The 10,288-nt window shown below is 43.9% G+C and overlaps 1 protein-coding gene across 1 annotated transcript; it reads left to right on the forward strand.

Annotated features, from left to right (window-relative positions):
- Positions 1-1,127: 1,127 nt before the first annotated feature.
- Positions 1,128-9,986, forward strand: atp5f1e (ATP synthase F1 subunit epsilon). Its single transcript, XM_086005169.1, has 3 exons — positions 1,128-1,237; positions 5,455-5,578; positions 9,860-9,986. The coding sequence occupies exons 1-2, from the start codon at positions 1,206-1,208 to the stop codon at positions 5,573-5,575; spliced, it is 153 nt and encodes a 50-aa protein (XP_085861295.1). The 5' UTR covers positions 1,128-1,205; the 3' UTR covers positions 5,576-5,578; positions 9,860-9,986.
- Positions 9,987-10,288: the final 302 nt, after the last annotated feature.

Here is a 10,288-nt window from a genome sequence, read left to right on the forward strand (position 1 = left end):
AGAAACCCCACAGTGCAGATAGAGGCCATTTCGGCCCATCGAGCCTGCACCGACACATATCCCACCCAATCCCCGTAACCCCTACACCAACACATATCCCACCCTATCCCCGTAACCCCACGTATTTAATCCCCCTAACACTAAGGGTCAATTTATCATAGCCAATCAACCTAACTCGCACATCTTTGGACTGTGGGAGGAAACCGGAGCACCCGGAGGAAACCCACGCAAACACGGGGAGAATGTGCAAACTCCACACAGGCAGTCGCCCGAGGCCGGATCTCCCCTCATGACCTCTCCGCGCTCATCTTGTCCATGAAGCCCACTTCCTGCTCCCTCGACCCTATTCCCACCAAACTGCTGACCACCCAATTTCCTTTTTTGGCTCCCATCTTAGCTGACATTGTTAACGGTTCTTTCTCCTCAGGTACTGACCCCTCTCCCTCAAATCTGCCATCATCACCCCTCTCAAAAAACCAACCCTTGACCCAGCTGTCCTTGCAAACTACTGCCCCATCTCCATCCTCCCTTTCCTCTCCAAAGTCGTTAAACGTGTTGTCGACTCCCAAATCCGTGCCCATCTTTCCCACAATTCCATGTTTGAATCCCTCAAATCAGGTTTCCGCCCTTGCCACAGTACCGAAACGGCTCTCATCAAAGTCACAAATGACATCCTTAACCTCTTTCCTCCTTTAAGACGATTCTTAAAGCCAAAAACCTGCCCAAATTTCTCCTTATGTGGCTCGGTGTCAATTTTTTTGTCCTATAATACTCCTGTGGGACGTTTTACTACGTTAAAGGCACTATATACATATAAGTTGTTGTTGTGTCCTGGGCTGACATTCCCTGGGGCTGACATTACCCTACCTTATCCTGTGCTGACATTGTCCTTCTCTCAGGGTTAAAGTCTGGTTTTCGGTTTCAAAAGGTAAATACATGATTGGACCATATCTTCAACATGCTTCTAATACTGCACTATGATTGGATTATATTCTGCGTGCTGTGAATGGTCAGCAGTTGCCTGATAACTGATTGGTCATAACTGCGCCAATGCTACACTATGATTGGTCATTTGGATTATTGATTAGTTCGTTGATTGGTGAAGATTTCCAACCTGTCGGTGATTGGCTGCTCGTTCTCGGCTCACCAGCTGCAGGGCGCCATCTTTCCTGCGAGACCGAGGCGCAGGAAGGAGCGGAGCGAAAATGGTGGCGTTTTGGAGACAGGCCGGGCTGAGGTACAACTCGAGACCGGGGTTAGGGCCTATGCACCGAGGTGTGTAGCCCGGGGCCGGCCGTCCCTCTCATTCCCCCAGGTGCAGGCCTGAAGGGCGGAGAGCCGGCTGGCCACCTTGAAGCCTGGGCTGGAGGTTATTGCGGGCGGGCTGGCCGGAATTCACCGGGAGCCCGGCCCGTGCACAGCGACCTTGAGAGTCAACGCCCGGCCCAGCGTGAGGTACGATTGGCCCTGGAGTGCAGCACCTTTGTACCTGGAGGTCGAGGGGTGCCAGTGGAAGAAGCTGCAGAAAATTGTAGTTAACCTGGTCAGATTTTATAATCTAGGCTCCAGGTAGTTATTTCTACGGAAGAAGTACAGTGAGATCTTGTGTGACAGACTCCCTTTTACAATGGTGTGTTGGTCCCCACTAATTAACTGATTAAAATAGGTGATCTCAAACAATTAGCAATGGGGAGACTTAATGGTGAAGGTAATGCAGCGTACAGGGTTAAAGCGTGGCATAGCTGAGGGGTTCTATCTTGGTAACTGTAAGGTGGCTCAGTGGAGAGCACTCTGCCTCTGAGTCAGAAGTTTGTGGGTTCAAGCCCCACTCCAGAGACTTGAGCACAAAAATCCAGGCTGACACTCGAGTGCTGCACTGTTGGAGGTGCCGTCTTTCGGATGGGACATCAAAGATCCTATAGCACTATTTGTAAGATGAACGGTACTTCATTGACTGACTGTAACGTGCTTTAGGGCAACCTGAGGTTGTGAAACTCTTTTGAAGGGAAACAGAAACCTGACCATGAGATACTGGAAGCATCCTCACTGGTCCCACCCCACGATAAAAGAACGAGTATTCTTGCCGGTGGTCAGTAATTATTTGGCAATTTGTGCTTAACTGTAGCAGCTTCTGAGCTAGGTGAACTGGACAGTATCTTCAAGGATGCTGAGGTTCTGTTTTAGCCTGTCGAGGCTATGTGTAAGAGCTTACTGTCACATAAGAAATAGGAGCAGGAGTAGGCCATTTGGCCCCTCAAGCTTGCTCTGCCATTCAATAAGGTCATGGCTGATCTGATCTTGGCCTCAACTCCACTTTTCTGCCTGTTCCCCATAACCCTCGACTCCCCTGTAGTTCAAAAATCTGCCTGTCTCAGCCTTGAATATATTCAATGTCTCAGCCTCCACAGCTCTCTCGGGTCGAGAATTATAGAGATTCATGACCCTCTGAGAAGCAATTCCTCCTCATCTCCGTCTTAAATGGGTGACCCCTTATCCTGAAACTAAACCCCGTAGTTCTAGATTTTCCCCACGAGGGGAAACATCCTCTCAGCATCTACTCCTCAGAATCTTTTATGTTTTAATAAGATCACCTCTCATTCTTCTAAACTCCAATGAGTATAGGCGCAACCTTTCCTCATAAAACAACCCCTTCATCCCAGGAATCAACCTAGTGAACCTTCTCTGAACTGCCTCCAATGCAAGTATATCCTTTTAAATAAGGAGACCAAAACTGTACTCAGTACTCCAGGCATGGTCTCACCAACCCCCTGTACAGTTGTAGCAAGAATTCCCTACTTTTGTACCCATGGGTGTTTTTATTGGGGGGAATTGTAGTCGTGCAGAGTCAAGTGAATGGTTTGGGGGGGGGGGGAAGAGCACCACAATGTTTACCTGATTCGCAAACTGCTGCAACAGAAAAGGGGCAATGGGGAAAGAATGTTAACTTTACAAAGACTGGCGGCATCTCTTGGGTCAGAGGATATGGAAAACATGATTCAATCGCAAGATAATTAGGTGTGAGGAATGGTGGAGTCCTTGGTTAAGTCATCCAGAAAGACCCAAATGTTCCCTCACTGATGTTGCCCATCCTCAATATTCTAGTATTCTTTTGTGTGATACTGTATTTAATTTAGAAGTAATCATATGGGCAATGTGACATGTCACAATAGCACTATTCCTTTGCGATGCAATTGTGACGTGAAACAGATTTAGGGTTAAAGTTTAATCTGTTTTGCTTGCTGTAGGAGAGACACCTGGAATTGTGATCAGGGTGGTGGGGGTTCTGTATCTCAGTACTGGTGAAGTGTTGGAGGGGTTTTTAAAAGCACACTGCATTATTTCTGTTGAGGAAGAGTGTTATCTTGGCAGTTTGTGCTTTTTTGGAGTTTCTATGCTACAGGAATGAGAATACTGCCTTTGCTCTGTTGTATAAGGCCTGTCTGAATTCTGTAATATCTGCCCCCAGTCCTAAATAATTTGTAAAGAAACATTGGGGATAATTTCCATCTTTGCTGCCAGGGCAGTAAGCAGGCAGAGCAGATTGCCCACCCTTTTGTAGACCCCACCTGATGTACATTCCATTGAGATCAGTGCAGTGAAAATCTGATGTGTTCTATAAAGTGCAAGCAAATGTGGTTACTGCCTAGGCAGTGACGGTTTTGTCCTTCAAAATGTGGGTTGTGTTTGAAGAGAGACATACAAGCTGCATAATAGGGTGAGGTTAGGGCTGGTTACCGTTCTGTTACCTGTGGGAGGAATTCTAGGTGATTGAGTATCCAAGAAAGAAAGACTTGCATTTATATGGAGCCTTTCATGACCTCAGGACGTCCAACGTGCTTTACAGCTAATGAAGTACTTTTGTAGTGTAGTCACTGTTGTAATATAGGACATGTGGCAGCCAATTTATACACAGCAAGCTCCCACAAACAGCAATGTGATAATGACCGGATAATCTATTTTAGTGATGTTGCGGGATCAATAATGACCAGGACACTGGGGAGGACATAAGAAATAGGAGTAGGCCATTCGGCCCTTCAAGCCTGCTCCGCCATTCAGTAAGATCATGGTTGATCTTCTACCTCAACTCCACTTTCCTGTAATATCCCCATAGCCCTTGATTCCCTTAATATCCAAAAATCTATCAGTCTCTCTCTTGAATATGCTCAACGATTGAGCATCCATAGCTCTCTGGGGTAGAGAATTCCAAAGATTCACAATCCTTTGAGTGAAGAAATTCCCCCTCTCAGTCCTAAATGGCTGACCCCTTATCCTGAGAATGTATGTTTCAATTCTCTAATTCTTCTAAATTCTAGGGAATATAGGCCCAGTCTCCTCAATCTCTCCTCATAGAGCAATTCCCCCCTGCCCCCCCCCCCCTCAAATCCCAGGAATCAGTCTAGTGAAGCTTTGTTACACTCCCTCTAAGGCAAGTATATCCTTCCTTAGGTAAGGAGACCAAAAGAGTACACAGGACTCCTGGTGTGGTCTCACCATTCTTCAAAATAGTGACGTGGGATCTTTTACGTCCACCTGAGAAGACAGATGCCTCATCTGAAAGACGGCACCTCCCTCTACTGCACTGGAGTGTCAAATTATGTGCTCAAATCTCTAGAGTGGAACTTGAACCCAGAACCTTCTGAGTTGGAGATGAAAGTGGTACCACTGAACCACGGCTGAGCGTGTTGGCACAATATCCCAAGTATTGACAGGTAAATTTTTGCTCTTTTTCATGTTTAATGTATTCATACATTAAAAAGCCGAGTGGTAACCTTGCTTGGAGATTTGATAAACCACCTGAAGGAAAGGTGTGATGGACCTGCCTGTCGATTGCGTATGTACTTGGGTTAAAGATACTTGTTTTGTTGTATTTGTGACCTGTCCTGGCTGCAGTGATCTCTCCACCAACTGGATTGGGTTGCCATGAAGGGATGTTGAAGCCAGGATACTGGACCCATTTACAGCACTTGCTGCTTAATTGGCAGCGTTGATATTCTGGAAGAATGAGATCACAAGGACCTTTGTATTAGAAACCTATCTTATAAAAGTACCAAGCTAGTGATAGATTTAAAAGAAATGAAAATCCTTGTTCCTTCCATAATTTCATGTAAATCTAAACCACAAATGAAAATGGGGAAAGATCAATCTAAAAGTATAGTGATGTTTTTGACTGGGGTAGAATCGAGACCAGTTCTTTTTGGTAGTGGCCATTGTCCCATTATTCCAGCTGAGAGCTTGCCTTTTTTTACACGAGTGGAACAAGTGAAGGTGAACGAGGGATGAAAGTGTTTAACCCGACACAGTAAAAAGCTTGGAGCCCAGGGGTCTGCCTTTGAAGCTTTATAGTTATGTTGAAGCTCCAAAGCTTGTTAGACATGGCATTTCTGTGGCCAAGCCCTTACATTACATTTGATCCAAGAACTCAAGGAGCATTTTGATTATTTTGTTTTCCCCCAGTTACATTCGCTACTCTCGGATTTGTGCACAAACGGTGCGGGCTGCTCTGAAACCCCAGTACCAAGCAGAGGCCAAGAAAGTGGGAGACGCAAATGTCAAAGTCAACAAGCCGAAACAGTAATGTGTAAGTACTGCAGTAAAGTGTAAGTACTACACTGTTGTCCTGCTTGGGGTTGTTTAGTTTGGGGGAGATTCTCCGAATTCAAAATGGCCCTGCGGTGTGGGAACGCACTTTATTTACAAAAGGCATTTGAGCCATAGGATGTTGCAGCCAGAAACAACCTGTTCAGCCCACCATGTCTGTGGTTTTTCTCCATGAGCTGCCGAGTCTAATCCCCCTCTCCTGCTCAGGCAAGTATTTAATTCCCTTTTTAAAATGTTACAAGGGTCCTGTGTCCCCAAGCATTTCCTCACCATTGTGATGGTGTTTAACAGTCAGTTGCTTTTACTAGGAATATGGATTTTGAGATGTAACAATACAATGGAGGTCTGAATTTAATATGAATTTGTATTAAATGCTAACAAGGACTCCCTTTGTCTCAATGTGGGGTAGATATTGGACATTTTTTCCCCTCCTGGTGATAGCAGAGGCAGCTGCTATATCATTAATCATCTGCTCCCTTGTCCAATATAGAACTTTTCTTTTACAGAAATATACATGCTTAAAGTTGAAGCATGAAGCTGAAAAGTTTCCTTTCTGCCCTGACGTTCTCTCACTAGAATCAGCATTCCAGATCACAGCAACTTGCTGTGTTTTTTTTTAAAAAAAGCTTCCTCTGGTTCTTTTGCCAATCACTTTTAAATCTGTGTCCTCTGCTTATCCACCCTTCTGCCACTGGAAACAGTTTCTCCTTATTTACTCTAAAAACCATTCAAGATTTTGAACACCTTTATCAAATCTGTTAACCTTCTCTGCTGTAAGGAGAACAACCCCAGCTTCTCTAGTCTCGCCACATAACTGAAGTTCCTCATCCCTGGTACCATTCTAGTAAATCTCTTCTGCACCCTCTCTAAGGCCTTGACATCCTGCCCAGAATTGGACACAGTACTCCAGCTGAGGCCTAACCAGTCTTTTATAAAAGTTTAGCATAACTTCCTTGCTTTTGTACTCTATGCCTCTACTTATAAAGCCAAGGATCCCATATGCTTTTTTTTTTAACAGTAATTGAACACATTTTAACAGCCTTCTCAATTTGTTCTGCCACCCTCAAATATTTGTGTACATACACCCCAGGTCTCTGTTTCTGCACCCCTTTTAAAATTGTACCATTTCACCAGTCTGTCGATGTCCTGACGTCTGTTACTATCTTCCTCACTGTTTACTACATTTCCAAGTTATATCAAAAAGAGTAGTGGCCCGAATACCACTGTATACCTCCCTCCAGTCTGTAAAACAACCATTCACCACTATTCCCTAGTTTGTCTCTTAACTGATTTCATATGCATGTGGCCACTGTCCCTTTAATCCCATGGAATTGAATTTTGCTAACAAATCTATTGTGTGATACTTTGTCAAATGCCTTTTGAAAGTGCATATACGTATCAACTGCATTACCCTCATAAACCCTCTGTTACTTCATCAAACATCTTGATCAAGTTAGTCAAACATGATTTGGCTTTAACAAATCCACACTGACTTTCATTTATTAGCCCATAATTTTCCCAATGCCAATTAATTTTGTCCCAGATTATTGTGTCTCAAAGCTTCCCCACCACTGATGTTAGGCTGACTGGCCTGTAGTTGCTGGGTTTATCGCTTTTTTTTTAAAACAGTGGTGGAACATTTGCAGTCCTCCGGCACCACCCCCATATCCAAAGAGGATTGGAAGATTGTGACCAGAGCCTCTGCAATTTCCACCCTTACTTCCCTCGGCAACCTAGGATGCATCCAATCTGGACTGGGTGACTTTTCCACTTTGAGCGCTGCCAACCTTTAAATACCATTTTTTTAATCCTATTCAATATCACCACTGCCTCCTCCTTTACTGTTACATTGGCAGCTCAGCTCCATCTTCTCTCGTGAAGCCAAATACAAAGTACTCATTTAGTACCTCAGCCATACCCTCTGCCTTCACAAGATTATTTCCTTTTTGGTCCCTAATTGGCCCCACTCTTCCTTTGACTACCCTTTTACTATTTATATGTTTATAAAAGACTTTTAAGTTACTGTTAATCTTTTCTCATAATCTCTCTTTGCCCCACTTATTCCTTTGTTTGATCTCTGTACTTTCTATATTCATCTTGGTTCTCTACTGTATTCTTACTGTGCAGTTAACATAAGCCTCCTTTTTCTGTCCCAATTCACCTCTATATATCTTTAGTCATCCAGGGAGCTCTAGCTTTGGATGCCCTTCCTTTCTCCCTCATGGGGATATGACTACTCTGTACTCTGTCTCCTCTTTGTAGTCCTCCCATTGTTTAATTACTGTTTTGCCTACCTATTTTTGATTGCAATCAACTCACTGAAGTGAGCCCTCCTCTAGTTAAGTTTTTATGCTTTGCCCTTTTCCATAACTACTCTAAAGCTGATATTATGATCACTGTTCCCCAAATGCTCTCCCACTGAAACATGCTCTACTTGTCCCACTTCATTCCCCAGAACTAGATCCAGCATTGTTTCCTTCCTCATTGGGCTGGAAACATACTGATGATAAAGTTTTCTTGTATACATTTCAGGAATTCCTCCCCCTCTTTTCCCCTTTTGTACAGTTACTATCCCAGTCTATATTCGGATAATTGAAGGCCCCCATTATCGCTACTCTGCAGATCTTGCCTTTTTGTAATTTGCCTGCAAATTTACTCCTCCAAAGCATCCCCACTATTTGGGCTATAGTATACGCCCAGCAGTGTAGTGACCCCTCAACTACATCATCCCTCTCCAGTGTTATAATAGTTTCTTTGATCCTTTTTTTCCTTTCCCTATCTTTCCTGAATACCTTGTAACCAGGAATATTCAGTTCCCAATCCTCCACTCCTTTGAGCCAGGTCTGTTGTTGCCATTATATCATAGTCCCATGTAGTGACTTGTGCCTACAGCTCACCAACCTTATTTAACACATGCATTCCAAACCCAGCTTGGACTGCCTTGCATTTCCCCCCTGTATTATCCCTCCTATTGTTGAACTATTCTTTACTCTACTGCTATTTGCTCCTCATGCACCTTGTTTCCCTTCTCTAATGTTTCATCCTGGTGCCCACCCCCCTGCCAAATAAGTTTAAACTCACAGCACTAGTTAACCTTCCCATGAGGACATTAGTCCTAGCTCTGTTGACTGGCAACCCGTCCACCTTGAACAGGTCATTCTTGCCCCAGAACTGACCCCAATGCCCCAGGAATCTGAAGCCCTCTCTCCTGTACCACTTCTCCAGCCACGTGTTAACCTGTCTTATCCTACTATCCCTATACTCACTAGTGCGTGGCACTAGGAGTAATCCAGCGATTACTAGCTTTTTGAGGTCCTGCATTGCTGTATTACGAAGTGTCTGCATGCACCTGTAAGTTACACGGTGTGGTTCAGGTAGAAATGTTCATTTGCAACAGAGAGCGGCAGGTAGACAATTTAACATTCCGGCACAAACTTTCGAGTTAAAATAATATGGTGGAGGGTTTCACCCAGGGGTTTCGGTGCTTTTTTAATGGATTTGGAGGGGGGGGGGGGGAAGCCACTGTTAAGAGTAACTCTGACATGTTTTTTGTAATTCATTCTTGGAATGTGAGTGTCACTGGCGCAAGGTAGCATTTATTGCCCATCCCTGGTTGGTCGGATTTGATATAACTGAGTGGCTTTAAGAATTAAGAGGCAACCATGCTGGTGTGGGACTGGAGTCACTTAGACCAGATCGAGTAAGGGCGGCTTCCCTAAAGGCCATTAGTGAACCAGTTGGGTTTTTACAACAATCCAACAGCTTCATGGTCACTTTTACTGACTAGCTTTTTATTTCCAGATTTTAAAAAACTGAATTCAAATTCTCAAACTGCCATGGTGGGATTACTAGTCCAGTAACATAACCACTACACTATTGTACCCTTGTCAGTCATGGTAGGTAGGGTATGTGTGGCTACGCAGCTTCCCTATAATTTCCTAATGAGAGATTTTTGTACCAATGGAAATTTTGGCTAATTTGCTAGCTGACTGCCCTAAAATTCAGTGTAGCTTTAGTACAGCTCCTGGTGTTGTACTCATCCTCATTATTGATGTATCAAAATCACTGGCTGAGAAACCAGTCAGTATTTGTACAGACTTGACTTCAACTTTAAATGGATCCTTTTGCATGTGCATGTGGAGTGATGCCTTGAACGATGTACCAGAGGGCTGATGGTACATGTGACACTGTACACCATGCCTTGTGGGCGAGGAGGAACTGTACTACTTGTAGTCTGCTAATTATGTTTAATTTACTCTAGGATCTGAGCAACTTCCACAGACCTGAGCTTTTGAATGAGAACTCATCCCATCCATCATCCTGAAAGATGGACCTGCGAACCCATTCAAAGAGTATCTCTGCAAAACTGACCAAATGCTAATTCAAAATACAGATTTAATTTAAAAAAAATTGTGTTTTTTTTTAAAGAGATGGTGATGGAATTTATTTCTCTAAGTTGTATGAGTGCTTCTATTGAGTAAGTTGGCTAGTCTGTGGGGACATTGTGACTGGAAAATCTAATGTCACTGGTCCCTCATTATTCCACATTTTCACATCCTCTTTAGTGTATATTTAAAGATAATGTCCTACTTTTGAGTGGTATTGTTGGCAAGTATTATTCTCTGATCAGTGCCATGGGATAACAGCTGTTCTACATGTAAAAAAAAGGTCTTGGGTAGGGGGGTAGAAG

Source organism: Somniosus microcephalus, chromosome 13 (genome assembly GCF_052327205.1).
Source record: "Somniosus microcephalus isolate GS21.2 chromosome 13, FLI_Smic_1.0, whole genome shotgun sequence".
Taxonomy (NCBI): domain Eukaryota; kingdom Metazoa; phylum Chordata; class Chondrichthyes; order Squaliformes; family Somniosidae; genus Somniosus; species Somniosus microcephalus.